The sequence below is a fragment of the Takifugu rubripes genome, chromosome 9 (assembly GCF_901000725.2).
Source record: "Takifugu rubripes chromosome 9, fTakRub1.2, whole genome shotgun sequence".
NCBI lineage: Eukaryota > Metazoa > Chordata > Actinopteri > Tetraodontiformes > Tetraodontidae > Takifugu > Takifugu rubripes.
The window spans coordinates 5,739,644-5,755,065 of NC_042293.1; the positions used below are offsets into that span (position 1 = coordinate 5,739,644).

The window sequence follows — 15,422 nt, forward strand, 5'->3', positions numbered from 1 at the left end:
TGCTGTAAGTGTCTATATTAGCTGTATTAGTCTACTTTCCAAATGATAAGTAGGCTACAAATACATAATGAGCATTCGTGATGAAATGTTTATTTTCCCTGCAGCACATCCTGGAGAGAATGACACACCACGTGGCCACTCTGCTGTAAGATGGTGCTTCCATTATAATGAGATGTTGAAATTCAATATTTATTATACAATTTATACAGCATTGGAAAACTTTAAGAATGTTTGTCACATTTTTACTTCTACAGAAATTATAGTAAAACAATTTCCATTTTCATATTTTTGAAAAAGCTCCAGGGAGCCAATAGGGCGGCGCCAAAGAGCCGCATGCGGCTCCAGAGCCGCGGGTTGCCGACCCCTGGTCTAGTTGGTCAGTAGCACCCCCGTCAGGAAGTCGTACAGGATGAAGTTCTGGAGAATCAGAACCTGAGCAGAGGTCTGGGGTCGGGAATCAGCTCCTCCCACCAGTTTTTTTTAAATCAGCTAAAAACATTGATCCCAACAGAAAGTTAATTTTTATTTGAGAAAATCTGCTGAACGCAGTTCTGATCCACAGTTATCCATATTCTGCCGCTTCAGTCAGACTCTTAGTTGCCATGACAGCAGCCTAAAATCATCAGTGAGGAATTATTCATGAATAAAAGTCAAGATTTCTCCAGGCGGAGGCGAAAAATAGAAGCCTCTGCCAGAGGTTGACAACAAGGGGCAGTAGCGTGCACCTGATCTGCTGCAGGTGAACCAATCAGAATCAACCCTGTCACATGACTCCTGCACTGGTCTGTTAGAATTATTGCTCCAGTTTCTTAACAAATTCTTCGAAATATTGTAAAAATTATTTTAAATGATCATGAAGGCATGAACGCATCAGCAGCGGAGCCTCTCCTCCTCACCACTCGGCTTTGTGATGAAGAGTCGTTTGAGGAAGAGGAGCTGCAGGTAGCCTGAAGTGACAATGAGGAGGCTGAGGGCCATCGACCACCAGCTGACGTACTGAGAGTTGGACACCAGCAGGAAGTAGTCGGCACTCCTCCTCATGCGGCCAAAGCTGTAGTAACGGAACATGTGGAAGACGTAAACGTCCACTCTGTGACTGGCGCTCTGCAAGACAAGTGGACAATCATCATCCTCATCATCACAGCTGGGAAAACTGTGGTACTTTACTACACCAGTAAAGTGTGCCCAGTATAAAGTACCAAATAGTGAACATGTACCTCGATAATGCTCAGGGTGTTATTGGGGTCGTTGCTCATTTCCTCTTTTTTCTTATCGTCCTCTTTCTGCTGGGCAGGGTCTTGGATGCCGTTGTAGTAAACGCCAAAGCTAAGGAACACCTGCATGTTGCCAAAGCGGTTGTGGAAGTTGCTGAAACACATCTGGTAGAAACCTGCAAACAGCAGAAGAGTCAGTCAAATGGAAGATATTGAGAGGTCAGGGTAGGCGGAGCAACTGTGGCTGGGTCGGGGTCATGATCGGGTCTGGTCGGGGTGACAGTTGGGGGCAAGGGTATGGTCCTGGCCGGGGTGAGGTCAGGGTCATGGTTGGGTTAAGGTTAAGGTTTGGGGTCATTAGCAAGGCTGGGTTAGGGTCGCAGTCAGTCTGAATTTATTTAACGTCACACTTTGACACTGGTGTATCGTACCCGTTTCTTCAGCCTCAAAGCTGATTTGGCCTCGTGAATCATCAACGGTGGACAGTAAGAGACCACTGGGAGCATTGACGGTGACAGACAGGTGCCTGTCATGGCCAACACCAGTCACCCACTGGACCTATAATCAACCGGGAACACAAACAGTAATAGTAATTTGGACACCTTTAATAATTGATGTTATTTGAAGTTTATATCTCAAAGATACATTTGTTAAATGAAGTTTGAAATCAGAGTAAAGGTGAACTGAGAGGTGTCTGAGGTTCTTCTCACCATGAAGTTCAGGTAGAATTTCTCTCCATGGTGAGCGAAGTGCCAGAAGCACTCTAGCACCTCAGCCTGGAACACCACGGAGAAGTCGTACTGGTCGGCGCCCCAGAACAGCTGCTGGTCAGAAACTTTGGGGTGAGGGTCCGTCAGGGGCCCCGCGTGAACCACACCCCAGAATGTAAGAACATGGAAGTAGCAGGACGTCCAGGAGCACATGTCTGCAGAAGCCGAGCCGTTGGTGGCAAGTGGCGTTCGGTGGAGTGCAGTGATGAATGATTAACTGATGTTGGTGGGAGTCGACACAGGTGAGAAAAACAGACTTTCAAATGACTTTAACACATTCTAATAAACTTATTTATACAAGAATTCAGTCTGACTCAAAACCAAAGTAAACCAACCTGATCCGGAAGAAGCTTCAGAACAAGATGTGGTCGGAGTCACCTGCAAGGGAACAACTACAGCTTTTACCTGTAACGAGTGTAGTGAAAGTGACTGTTCTTCACTGCATGGTTCAATCAGAATCTGATTTGACCTTTTTCAACCTTTATTTTAGCAGAAAACCTGGAATATGGGATCAAAATAGATTCATTACCCACAGAAGTGTAATCAGAATACTGTCCAGGAGGAAAACAGGTTTATTGGTGAATGAAACTAGCTAAAATTATCCACATTCATAAAAGATGATCAAAATCTGACAACAGAACAATGAAAGGGTTTAAAAGTCCAGTAAAAATATAAATAACATTCTGAAGCATCATCACTTACCAATATTTACCTGTTAATATTCAGAAACTCAGCTGATTTTTGATGACAGAAGTTTTGGAACTTAACGCCAGTGCATTTAATGAATGTAAAATAACCCGGTAAATAATGGAGGAGAGACTTCTGATTAGGATCAGGTTTATAATTTTACAACTGCTGCCATGACAAATGTTTGCACCTTCTTAAAATAAACAAATTAGATGAAATAATGATTTCACCAATGACTTTGCTGATGCAATTATCTGAATGTCAAGACAGACTGGGATGGAAGCGGCGCCACCCGACCTGCCGAATCCAAATCTGTCTTTTGACAGCGTTCTTAAAATCAAATGAGCGGCTGCAATAAAATAATCAGGCATAATATCAGTTTAAAAGGTTTAAATATCAAATGTTTCCTTCTTCCTTTTAAGGACAGTGGAGGAAGAGGATATGAAGACTCCCGCAGATGGAGGAAATTAAGATTTTCTTGTCTTCTCACTGGTCTTTTCCTCCGCACCATGACGATCACTCTTATGACCAAATATGGCCTGCACTCACAGGAAGTGAACAGTATTTCAAAATAAAATCAGATCAAGAGCTGAGCTTCAGTCAGGTAACTCCTCTCAGCAAAAGCCTCTGAGGACATCACCTGAGCTCTACATGAACCTGTGTGAGTGTAGTTGAGGCGGAGCAGAGGATGACATCATCAGTGCTGATAAATGATGGCTGGTTTCCTGTTTTCACGTCACCCAGCCAAGTGAAGAAGAGACGGCGCAGATTCACTGGATCAGCCATCACAGTAATTTAGACCCAAAACTGTTCCATACAGCAACTCATCCAAAGTCACTAGTTCTTCCTACATGTGACTTCAGCTGTAGCATCCTGGCCTTTGGCCTCCATGGATCTGAGCTGCGGGGAGGCGGGGCTCTGAGTCTCCGTTGATTTTCAAATGTGACTCCTGGCCACCAAGGGGGCGGAGACAGTTCTTACTGGGTTCATGTGACTGATCAGCTGAGAGGAGACAAGTGTGTAACAGTGTCTGAGAGGGGAGAGTGGGCGTGGCATCTGTGGTTGGAAGAGGATCACCTGGTGGAGCCTGTCCAGTTGGGTCTGTGGGTCCCTCTGCTGGGTCCAGTGTGTGACAGCGAGCCAGTGGCCGTTCTCTGATGCCAAAGTCCACGGCCGTCTCCAACGTTTCCCCCCATGCCAACCTCTTATGGGCTGGATTCCCCTGCAGAGTGAAATGAGTGATACATGTATCAGCAGAGAACAAGCGTGATCATATGGACACAGAAAACTTTTAGAAAGAACTGCTACCTCTGATTGCAGGGGTGGAGTTTGGTAATGAGATGGGACTGGTGACCATTGATTACCGTAATGGAAAAGTAAATACCTGGTTTAGTTTTGAAGACCTGGAGGAAGAACTATAATCTTTCTTTGTTTGTAGAATTCTGAATCAGGACAGCAAAGAAAGTTCATGCCGAGTTTGGTGCTGCCAGTCTGAATTTGCAGTGTGTGAATGGCAGGTACCTGTTGGTGGGAGGTACCAGCTTCTGTCTTCTGCTGCTGGCATGATCCTGCAGTCGCTGGATGAGGGAATGAGCTGCAACCATAAGAAAAACCAAATACCTTCACATGAAAATGTGGAACTCTGTCCACTGAGATCACATTACTGTATTGTGATCACAATACAGTAATGGTGAAGAAGACTTAAACAACGTTTAATCTGACTACAGTGATCCCTCGTTTATCGCGGGAGTTGCGTTCCAAAAATAACACGCAAAAAGTGAAATCCGTGAAGTAGTCAGCTTTATTTTTTTTTATTATTTTACAATGCAATACTGAACTATAGAATGAAACCAAAAATCAAAACCTGTTTTAAAGCCCAAAATTTGTTTAAAACAATAATTTTAATATAGTAATACAAGGTTGGAAACATTGTCACTCGCGTATTTCACAGTCCCAGCTGTGCCTCTTCGTCCTGACTCCGCTCCGCTGTAGCGTCTGTTTCTACTGAAGGAGTCTTTCTCCGAGAGAAGAACATTGTTATGGGTAATTGTTGGCGCTCTTTCTTTTTCTGAGCAAGAAGATTTTTATAAACGGATATGCCACCTTCGATTATATTTGAGAACTGCAATGAACGACTCGCAAAAAAAATCCGTGAAGCAGCGAAGCCGTGAAAGATGAAACGCGATATAGCGAGGGATCACTGTATCCCCTTTCTGATCATTCCAGGATTTAAAGGCATTTTTTCCCTCTTAGAAGTGTTTTTTAGATTTTCAGAGACAAAAAAGAAGAGCAAGCAAACTGTTCACAACAACATTCTGGACTGCTCACACCAACACCACGCTGAGCTGTTCATGCTAACCTACACATTAAGGTGTTCCCAACATGCTGCTCATGCTAACAATATGCTAATCTAATCAAGCTAACCTACATGCTAAAGTGCTCATGACAACACGCTGGACTGTTCAAGTTAACAACATGGCAAACTTTTCAATACAACACACTTAACTGTTGTTCACGGCAACCTACACGCTAAAGGGTTCGTGCTAATGTGCCAGTTTGTCATTAGTTTGTACATTATCATTCCCTTGTTTTGGGTTTTAGTTCTGATGATGACGATGATGATGACAACAACTACATGTTGAACCCTGACTGAACAGGAACCAGTGAGGATTCAGACGTTACCCAGAGCTCCTTTGGGCACCGACAGCAGCTTGATTGGTTCCTCATCAGGAGACAGCCCAGATGCTTTCTGCAGAGCTCTCAGGATCTCTGTGTTCTGCAGAAAACACCATTTACAGTCATTCAGAACAGAGAGCAGAGGAACAGAGACCCAGAGTCAGAACATCAAACCCACACTGGCCTTCCGCTCTGATCAGAAACTAGTCTGAAGCACATACCTTCCCACCCATCTCATAAGCACAGTCCAATGGCGTCTTTTGGCTCTTGTTGCTGAGACTGGGAGATGCTCCGCCCCTCAGCAGCAGCTCCACCAGTACCTGATGTCCACGACGCGCCGCCTCATGAAGAGCCGTGTTTCCCTGGAGGTTAGCTACATTCACCAATGCATTACTCTGCACACATACACACATCCTTGTATGTCTATCTTTGTGAGGACTTTCATTGACACATCACTTTCCCCAGCCCTTAACCCTCGCCCCTAACCCTGACCTAAACTCAATTCTAACCTTAAACTTAAAACCACGTCTGAGGAATGAAGACCAGAAACAATGTCCTCACTTTTTTAGGTGTATTGTCATAATTATTAGGCAGCATGAACAAGAACAGACACACAAACACATGAAATGAGGACCAAATACACATTTAACCACTGAAGTGAGGACATTTGGTCTGGTCCTCAAAACTTCAGAGGGCTGTTTGAGGGTTCAGCCTTGGTTAGAATTGAGTTTGGGTTAAGATTAAAGTAAGAGGTTAGACGTAACAAGTACACACCAAAGTAAGTGTGTGTATGTGCATGTGCATGTGCGTACCTCCAACAGTCTTGTGACCGTCTCCAGATTTCCACACAAACAGGCATGTATGAGAGGTGTGTTTCCAAAATTATCCTTCTTATTTAATTTGGCATTACACTCAAGCAGGAGTCTCACAACCTACACTCACACACACACACACACACGCACACACACACACACACACACACGCACACACACACACACACAACTGTAGAAACAAACGAATACAGTGGTGTGCAGTGGTTTTTAAGCACTTATTGAGTTTTAATAAAAGTAAAGCTGGGACAAACTTTTGTTTGACTAAAAAGTTGAACTGATGAGTTTTAAAAGTACATGAAGGACTGAAAGGAGGTCTCCTGGCTGACGTACCTGTATGTGACTGTTCTGGCTGGCCAGGTGGAGCGGCGTGGCACTCTGGCTGGTGCGAGCATTGATGTTTGCACCGTGGCGGATCAGCAGGCTGGCAAGCACCGAGTGACCATGCAAGGCAGCCACGTGCAGCGGCGTGAAGCCGTCAAAGTTACAGCTGTTTACAGCCAGAGCTCCGGTCTGCAGGACACACATCTACACAGACACAGACACACATACAGAGTCAGGACCAACCCTCTGCTTCACCTTCTCATCCCTGTTGGGGAGAAAGTGATCAGTTTTCTTCCCGTGCTGTTGCCATCAGAGGAATGAGACGGAAGCTTCAGTTTACTTGCTGCAAGGGCAACCACACATCTGCAGTGTGAGCTACAAGTGTGGGCCCTGGTGAAGTTTATTCTTACACTAGCACACGAACATGTAAGATTACAATAAGCGTGTAAGCTTCACATGATAAAACAAAGCATGATATATACAAAAGGAACATATAAGAAAATGGGGGATGGAGTGTCACAGGATGTTCAGGTTGTCCCCTGCTATCCCGAGGTGATAGAACATCAGCTAAAGTAGGTCAGGGTTCTGGTCAGGAGTGATAATAAGTAGTTACAGCATTGTTATATGAACAGTTTGAACCTAACAATCCCTCACTTTCCTCTCACACCTTATGTGTCGGAGAACAGCTGGGACACTGGCAGAGAGGGTGACACAGCAGAGCCTGAACCTCCTCTTCATTCTCCTCTTTCTCATCTGTCCATTCGAGCAGGAAACGCACCTACACACACACAGCTTTAGAGAAGATCAGCTCAGAAGATGTGACTACTTCCCATTTCTTCTCACCATCTCCACATCAGCATCAGCTACAGCTCGCAGCAGCTTCTCCACCTGTCAATCATACAGGCTCATTACTAGTTGTCATGGAAACAGCCAGTGCCAGGTCTGTCCCTTCATCAGCACAGTGAAAACACATGCTCTACTCTTTTCCTGACAGGTTCCCTAGGTGTTTTACCTCTCTGTGTCGGACTCGTTCACCCTCCGGTTTGAACTCTGAGCCCAGGGAGGAGGTGCTGGAGATGGAGGAGCAGAGACTGCTGTCATCTGAGACCTGAGGGGAGCAACATGGTGATTGGGGGGGGCAGTTAAAAGAAATAGGCAGCAGGAGCATAAGTACCATCAAAAAACCAAAGCCAACTTTCCTCTTGGATCACGCACACAAACACACACACACACACACACGCACACACACACACACACACACTCACACACAAACAAGTTGCAGGAACCCTGGTAGATGAAAACCAAGTCAATGGCTGCCGTGATAAATTATGTTATTAACTTCTAGAATGTCAGAAGTTTAAAACATCTGTGCAGAGATTTCTGGACCAGCCTGTGTGTTTGTGTACTCACAGTAAATCTAGTGTTGCTGCGCTGACTACCATTCTGGCTCAACTCTAACAGCATGAGGATCTACAAGAGAACAGAACGAGAACTGGATCACCTCAGTGATCAGGTCCAGGCAGAACACAGAACATCCAACATTCATCTACATGTAGGAACATCAGGACGGAACAGCTGCTGAAGACTCTGTGTGTGTGTGTGTGTGTGTGTGTGGTTTAGATGCTCATCAAGAAGAAGTTTGTACCGAAGTATTTGATCAGCCCAGGACATGAACACAGTTAAGTAGATATATCAACCATCTGATGGTCAAAGAGGATGATGGAGCAAAGGGCTCTACACCCTGACCTTAAACTTACCTTGGAGTTGAGGGCACACTGCAGCGGGGAGTCTTTGTTCTTGTTGACAATGTGGATGTTTGCTCTGTTCTCCAGCAGCACCTGGATGATGCCCTCGTAGCCCCAGCGAGCTGCGGTGTGCAGCGCTGTGTCACCTTTATCATTCTGCAGGTCCAGGTGACATGTTTGGATGTCGTAGTACACCAGCGCCTTCACACACTGACACACACACGGATTCTAGTTACTGTTCCAATGAGTGACAGGTGCTCTGCATGACGACGCTGCTTGGTGTTCCTGCTACTCACATCCTCGTGGCCGTACATGCAGGCGAGGATCAGCGGACTGTTGCCACTGTTATCCTGAGCGTCCGTGTTGGCCTTGTGGTGCAGCAGCAGCAGCTGCAAGCAGTACACATTTTTAGTGTATTTATCTGTGTGTCTGTATCTACCTGTGTGTGTATGTGTGTATCTATTCACCGTGACTCCCTGGTATCCATGCTGGCAGGCTAGGTGCAGTGGTGTGAGACCATGGTAATCTGTGGCATTCACTGAGGCACCCTTACACACCAAGAGGTCAATCAGCTGAGACTGACCTACACGCACGCACGCGCGCACACACACACACACACGCACACACACACACACACACACACACACACACACACACACACTAAAGCTCCCAGTACAGCTCCCAGTACTAACATGCTATAGCTGTACTGTTATAACTGGGGCTCACCGCAGGTAGCAGCAACATGTAGTGGCGTGTAGCCTCGGTCATCTCTGGAGCGTGGCGTGACGATGGAAGGGTCATTCAAGCGACTAGAAAAGGAACCCTACCACATCAGTTTAAACATTCTATATGTAGTGAGTCCTAACCTCCGGCAACAGATACAAGCACTTAAAAACCAAAATGATCTGGCCGAAGGCTCAGGGGGTCCATGATGAGATGATATTTACCCAGACAGCTGGAGGTCACAGAGGGTACAGGAACAGAGCGGATGACACATTCTGACCTCCCCCTCTCTCTCACCCTCATTCAGCAAATGTTCCACCACCTCTTTGTTCCCATTTGCTATGTGCTTCAAAACCGGCACAACACATGCACACACAGGATGAAAAATTGGTCATTCTGGTGCTAAAATATGTGAAGAAGCCTTTTGTCTGTAAGCTCACCTGGAACAGATGGTGGATGGGTGTGGCGTTCTGATCCAGCAGACTCAGCCTTGCTTTGAAATACACCTTTTCATTCAAGGAACCCGAGTGCTGAGGGGACCCAACCTGTTTAAACATTACTGAGGCACCATGTGTGTGTGTGTGTCTGTGTGAGAGACACTCACAGTGTGTGTATCCTGCAGCTTCCCCAGGTTGATATACTCGACGGCAGCCTCAAACGTGCTCAGACAGTAGCTCAGCTCATCTTTGCTGGAGTGGCTGAAGCAGAAATTTTTGATGTAGCTCAGATTCGCCATCCTGACAAAACAAAAACATTAGATTTGCTTCATAGGCTCCAATCCATTGATGGATTTGGTTATGACTGGCAGCCGTCATGTCTGCCCCCTGCTGACTGCCTTCAGTTTAAACACCCTGCATCAATGTGTCTTTACTCCTGCCAAGTTGTATATCTGTCCCACAGAGGGGGATGTGTTTAACAGCTATACTGCAACCAGCCACAAGGGGCATAAACACCTGCCTTCTGATTCTGAAATGGAAATTGAGTGCTAAAGAAAGGAAAAGAAATGGAAATTAGAAAGGGTGGGGTGAAGACTGGGTGAGCATATGAGCTTGTTTGCCACCTCATGCATTCACAGGGAACAAAGGCGCCCTGAGGCTCAATGGAGACCTACGTCAAACGACTGACGAGGGGGACATTCTACTTCTTGCGCCAGCCAGGACACATGCTGTGCAGGCCCCGAGCACATGCTATGCATGCAGCGCGCACATGCTGTGCAGACGTCCTGTGTTGAGCACATGCTGTGCATGCAGCGCACACATGCTGTGCAGACATCCTGTGTGTCTTGGAGGCGGGCCTTCGGCTGTATAAGATCAGAACTGTGTAGGCATAGGCAGAGATCTCTCTGCATGCTTCCATGCATGTATCCTGACCGACTGACTGAATAAACCATCTCCTGCGCAGTAACTTAGATTCATCGTTTACTTCTCAAAACGGCTAAATTCTGCGACAGCTTGCACCTGATACTGTCACAAAGATCAAACCACAGAGATGAAACAACTGAACACAGACATGATGACAAGGAAATTTGTTGGTGATGTGCTTCACCAGAGCTCATCTGCTCACCAGTTGGGGATTTCTGTCTTCACCAGCAGATACAGGACGACTGACAGCAGGTCATCTGCACACACGGCTTCAATACTGACTGCACGCACACACGCACGCAGGCACACACGCACGCAGGCACACACGCACGCAGGCACACGCACGCAGGCACACGCACGCAGGCACACACACACACACACACACACACACACACACACACACACACACACACACGCGCACACACACAGAGTTACACCAACAGCCCCTCGCTTAAAACCACATGATGACACTGGCCGGCTGGTCCAAACCTGTGCGCTTGGGGGTCTGGATGGCGGTGAGGGCGACTTGGCGCAGACAGAGCAGTTTGAGGAGGGGGGATGTCTGCTGGTTGAGCCGGCTCAGCTCTCTCTTTGCTCGAGACAAGTTGATGCTGCGAAAAAGCAACAGGTGAAAATGATGAAGCTGCTATTAGAGCAGGGAGCGGTTACTACAGCAAGAGCTCCGTGGTAACTGAGGCCCAGATAAAAGATGTGTTGCGGAGCAGACCTGAACTGGGGTTTGACTCCCAGATCTTTCTGCTGCAGCTCCTGCAGACTCCTGCTGGTTTTGTTAAAGGCTGCATCCTGTTGAAAAGCATCAGAACATAAAATAGAATCACATGACTCAGCAGCAAACCTGCCATCTTCACTGGACATGAATAATCTGTCTGGAACTTTGTGAAGGTGCAGAAATGAAAGGAGAACTATTCTGGACAAAAACAGTTTACTTCCATGACTGTGGGAAAAAGAAGGGTTCACACCTACCTGACTGGCTTCAAGAGTCCCCACAAAGTTAAAAATGATGTCATGGATTCCATGATGAACATACATCTGGAAAAGGAAAACACAAGACTTTGTTTGGACAGCAGCTGAGGGAAAAGGGCTCAAAAACCTTTAAGCTAGTATTGATTTCAGCTTGACAGCTGAGTAAGCAGAGATGATTACAGCAACCCCTGCTGTTTCTCAAGCCCCACTGTTACAGCAAATACAGCAACAGTGGCTCATCTGTTCTCACTAGCCATTAGCTGTTTCTTCAGAGGTGAATACTTTTACCTCGACAGCCTGTTTGAGAAGATTCATCTGTAGCCCCTCTTTAGCCAAAAGTTTCTGAACAAAGAAAAAATGACAAATGTACCAGTCAGCACAGAAGATGCAGAGGAGGCACTGCTGGATAAAAGCTGAGCAGAAAACAGTCTGGAAATATTGATGATGCCTGAGCACCATCTGTTCAAACAAACCCCACCAAGATCATGTGGTGGGCCATCTGTTGTAGAAGCTGGTAATAACCAGACCTCTGCACATCCATCCAATGGACACGACACATCCAATCATCTAACCACCATGCATTCAAGCTCACGCTCATGGTCTGAAGACCAGTTTGACGTGACTTTCTGGGCGGAACTTTCTTCTCCCATGTTGTACTCACCAGACGAGAGTCTCTCAGCAGACACTGAAGACACTTGGTGTAAAGAGCATTCACCGAGTCCTGAGTGGAGAGACAACAGGACAGTTTCACGTGGTTTCTGCATCTGTGCTGTAAGGAGAATAAGTGGTACCAGGGGCAGAGAAGAAGAGAATTTGCCTCACTATGTGGTGTCGGAGACCTTTCCTGTCCTGCTGTCTGAAGGCCTGACAGAAGCTCTGGATCAGTTTGTCCAGCTTCTGTGTGTGGTGGCCCAAGAACTCCCGGACATCGTCCAGATTCTTCAGGTAGGAGGGGTGCGGTGGGCTGAGATCACAAAGACTCAGGTCCACCTCTATGGGCCTGGAGATGCACAGAATGTTGTAGCTCTGCTCCTGGTCATTGTAGAAGGTCTCATCAAACAGGATGGGGACCGAAGCCAGAGCAGGAAAACCGGATCCCAGTAGGATCTGTTTGTTTTGGATCCGGACCTCCTGCAACAGGAGGAAAACCATTTTATTTCCTTGTTTTCAATCAAAAACCCAACGTTTCAGACTGGTCTCCAACACTGTCCAACTCTGATGCCGGTCTGGATTTGATTCATGTGATGTAACTGTATGTTTCTGCACAGGTGAGCAGCAGGTGAGGTTGCACAGACGGACAGAACAAACCTTTCCGTCAACTGTCTGGAATCCATCCTCTACTGGCTGCAGAACATAACTGTCAAACTGTGTGTCTGAGAAGCTGCTGACCGTCAAACTGCTGCAACAGGGAACCAGAACCTGCAGGAAGACACAAACCCAGTTCAACACTCACTGATGGTAACAAATGTTTCAACATTTCTCAGGAGATATGAGGAGACAACTTTAACCTGTATCTGTAAAATTAGATACTGTCAGGGCAGAAAGAGATCAGACCATCCTGGACCACAGCATCACTGACTGATGTGTGAAATGAGTTGTTAGATAACACTTCCTCTCATACTCAAACATTACAAGTGATCCTTCAAAAGGGTCAACAGCAGGTTACTGCTCGTTCACATTGCAGACCTCCATCAGCAGGAGTGGCCTCCCACTCTACTTGGTCACCAACAATGTTTAGTATAATGAAGTTGCACCGGGAAATGCAGTGGTTGATGGTTTTCATTGAAAACATGGAGGAGCTGAAGAGCAGAATTGGATCAAATCAATTCATTTTTATTTATCAGCATCTGCTACAATCAAAAGTGTCTCCAGGTGCATCATAGAATCCCAGGCCCTGACCTTCAACAAGCACCAGTGGCAGGAAAAACTTCCCTTTAACAGAAAGAAACCTTGAGCTAGAGAAGGCTCATATAGGGGGACCTTCCTGCTGGTGGCCAGCTGGCAAGAGAAGGAGGAAAAGGGGGAGAAGTATCAGCTTGAGTCGGAGGTGGTCATGGTTTCCGACCCAGGCTCACGGCGCGTATGACTGTCTGACCCTGACCTGGCAGAGGAGAGCAAGAAACAGTCACACCATTCCAGGAGACCCAGTGACTCACCACCATGTGAGCCAGCAGACAAAGGGGAGACGCCTCAACCGAAACTAGGTGAATGACCCTACCAACGACCCTACCAACAACCCTGCCGACGACTCTCAGGTGACCACTCAGATCATTAACATAGTAATGGTCCCAGGGGCTATATTTTCAAGCTCGGTCCCCAGCGAGTTCAGAACTGAAGAAGCCTTCTGGATAGAAGGCGAAACGTCTTCACAGAGAAGAAACACAGTCCAGTTGACAGAGAAAACTACCTTGGATAACGATGACCTGGATGACTGAGAATCTACACAGGCAACAAACAGTCGGCTACCAGCTAAACTGGGCTAAAGTGGGGAGGTATGAATAGGCCTTCAGAGACTCACCACACCGTGGAATTCTGCCACTCGGCTGCACAAGTCTGGTCTCTGCTTCTCCAGTGCCAGGTAGAAAGGGTTCTTCAGGATGTTCTCATCATACACCGCCATATGGAGGAGGCAGTCTGGATCCTGGTCATGACAACAGACAGAACCCAGTGACCCCATTTCAGGGAAATCAATTTGAGGTTTATTGCGAAGAGAAAATGATAGAAGAACCGTAAGACAAACTGCAGCGATGCCTCAAAGCAAGAACATCAGCATCAACCATGATTGCCAGAGTCTGACATCCTTCCACACATTCCAAATAAAGCAGGAGCAGATATGGGACAATTCCCATAGCAAGAGAGAAGCCAGAGTGACCCCAGGAAGAACACAGGGAGAACCATTCCAAGATGAGTGGTGCTGGGCTGGATGTGCTCTACTAACAAAAACAAAGCTCGGCTGTGATCTCAGGAGAAATAAATCATTCCAAACCATGGAAATGTTCCTTCTTTATTCAACAGTTGCTCTTGCCATTCATTTCTGGGTCTGATGAAGAAACACTGCACAACCAAAACTCTTCATCAGATCAGCTTCACCCTCTCTGATCCAGGCCACGCTAGAACCATTTCACGTTCTGAGCCGGGAGTCACATGACCATCACAATCCTCATGACCTCACAGGAAGAGAGCTGTAGGAACGCTTTGTGGTGTCAAGGAATGTCAATATGACAAACCATGAGATCAAAGCATGTCTCATCTGATGTGTTAGCCCCAGCACAACAACAGGGGGACAGAGGGACACATTCACGTTATCAGTAATCGGATTATTGGCACGTTGATAGACCATCCCAATGATTAACAGCTAAGTGACCAGCATAAATACTGATGATAATTAGAGACTACTACAGACATACTGGGACAGACAGGACTAATAGACTAGTTGAACTGGGTCGGAGTGGTTAAATGGGCTTGTTATACTTGTGACGTGCCGTTCATTAGCACCGGGTTTGATGTTGTATATTAGCTCTTGAATATCAACAGATACTTTACACAAACGACGATTATAACAACGTGCGGGTGAATCAAAATGTTATTTTCTAATTGAAGGTATTTAGGTATTATGACAGCTATATTATTTATCGCTCCGGCAGTAAAGGAACACCGGAAGCGTGAACATTTGGGTCCAGCTACATACACAACTGCTAGATGTACTAGCACCGGTACCAGCAGCCCCACAACAACCCTCGTTACCTCAGCAACATCCCAGCGTGATTTCTCGGCTATATAATGTGTTTTACCTGTTACTGGAGGCGGGCATGGCAAAGACCAACAGCTACGGCTACCATAGACATTAAGATCGATGACGGCTACCGCCCGGGGCTGCTGACTGGCGGTTAGCTTCCCGTCTCGGGTACAGAACTACAACAGAATTTTAAAAAAAACAACTGCTGTATTGTTCTGTTGCTAAGGATCTCCAGACAATTCCTTACGGAGAAAAAAAAAATCAGATTTCAAACTGCATTTTTATCTAGAGGTCGAACATTTGCTCTACAACGTCAGCTACCTCACGCGGCCCCCTATCGAACAACACACGTATTACTTCTTCTTTCCCATA

The 15,422-nt window shown here is 46.4% G+C and overlaps 2 protein-coding genes across 7 annotated transcripts; both read right to left on the reverse strand.

The window, feature by feature from the left end:
- Positions 1 to 168: 168 nt before the first annotated feature.
- Positions 169 to 2,469, reverse strand: tmed6 (transmembrane p24 trafficking protein 6). Its single transcript, XM_003967269.3, has 5 exons — positions 2,320 to 2,469; positions 1,925 to 2,201; positions 1,646 to 1,772; positions 1,218 to 1,390; positions 169 to 1,104 (listed from the first exon to the last, which is right to left on the reverse strand). The coding sequence occupies exons 2-5, from the start codon at positions 2,135 to 2,137 to the stop codon at positions 871 to 873; spliced, it is 747 nt and encodes a 248-aa protein (XP_003967318.2). The 5' UTR covers positions 2,138 to 2,201; positions 2,320 to 2,469; the 3' UTR covers positions 169 to 870.
- Positions 2,470 to 2,540: 71 nt separating this feature from the next.
- ankrd27 (ankyrin repeat domain 27 (VPS9 domain)) lies at positions 2,541 to 15,414 on the reverse strand. 6 transcript variants are annotated; one of them, XM_011607109.2, is made up of 28 exons: positions 15,106 to 15,414; positions 13,833 to 13,955; positions 12,623 to 12,733; positions 12,137 to 12,445; positions 11,976 to 12,035; positions 11,603 to 11,656; positions 11,315 to 11,380; positions 11,058 to 11,134; positions 10,820 to 10,941; positions 10,533 to 10,611; positions 9,574 to 9,667; positions 9,410 to 9,499; positions 9,194 to 9,315; positions 8,973 to 9,055; positions 8,714 to 8,829; positions 8,543 to 8,635; positions 8,259 to 8,456; positions 7,912 to 7,971; positions 7,514 to 7,609; positions 7,345 to 7,389; positions 7,169 to 7,279; positions 6,511 to 6,705; positions 6,160 to 6,279; positions 5,569 to 5,742; positions 5,354 to 5,447; positions 4,193 to 4,265; positions 4,056 to 4,113; positions 2,541 to 3,893 (listed from the first exon to the last, which is right to left on the reverse strand). In XM_011607109.2, the coding sequence occupies exons 2-28, from the start codon at positions 13,932 to 13,934 to the stop codon at positions 3,531 to 3,533; spliced, it is 3,165 nt and encodes a 1,054-aa protein (XP_011605411.1). In that variant the 5' UTR covers positions 13,935 to 13,955; positions 15,106 to 15,414; the 3' UTR covers positions 2,541 to 3,530. The 6 variants fall into 6 exon arrangements, with proteins under 6 accessions (XP_011605411.1, XP_011605410.1, XP_029697506.1 ...); XM_011607108.2 differs by having other exon boundaries at positions 9,574 to 9,706; XM_029841647.1 differs by lacking the exon at positions 4,056 to 4,113 and adding an exon at positions 3,980 to 4,017 and having other exon boundaries at positions 3,725 to 3,893; positions 9,574 to 9,706.
- Positions 15,415 to 15,422: the final 8 nt, after the last annotated feature.

Coding starts and splice junctions, on each gene's coding strand:
- ankrd27 (XM_011607108.2), bottom strand. CDS start 13,934: ATGGCGGTGTATGATGAGAACATCCTGAAGAACCCTTTCTACCTGGCA. Junction 10,612..10,819: donor CCAGACCCCCAAGCGCACAG/GTTTGGACCAGC, acceptor GTGTGCGTGCAG/TCAGTATTGAAGCCGTGTGT. Junction 8,830..8,972: donor ACATGTTGCTGCTACCTGCG/GTGAGCCCCAGT, acceptor GCGTGCGTGTAG/GTCAGTCTCAGCTGATTGAC.
- tmed6 (XM_003967269.3), bottom strand. CDS start 2,137: ATGTGCTCCTGGACGTCCTGCTACTTCCATGTTCTTACATTCTGGGGT. Junction 1,773..1,924: donor AATTCTACCTGAACTTCATG/GTGAGAAGAACC, acceptor GGTTGATTATAG/GTCCAGTGGGTGACTGGTGT. Junction 1,391..1,645: donor CTTTGAGGCTGAAGAAACGG/GTACGATACACC, acceptor TGCTGTTTGCAG/GTTTCTACCAGATGTGTTTC.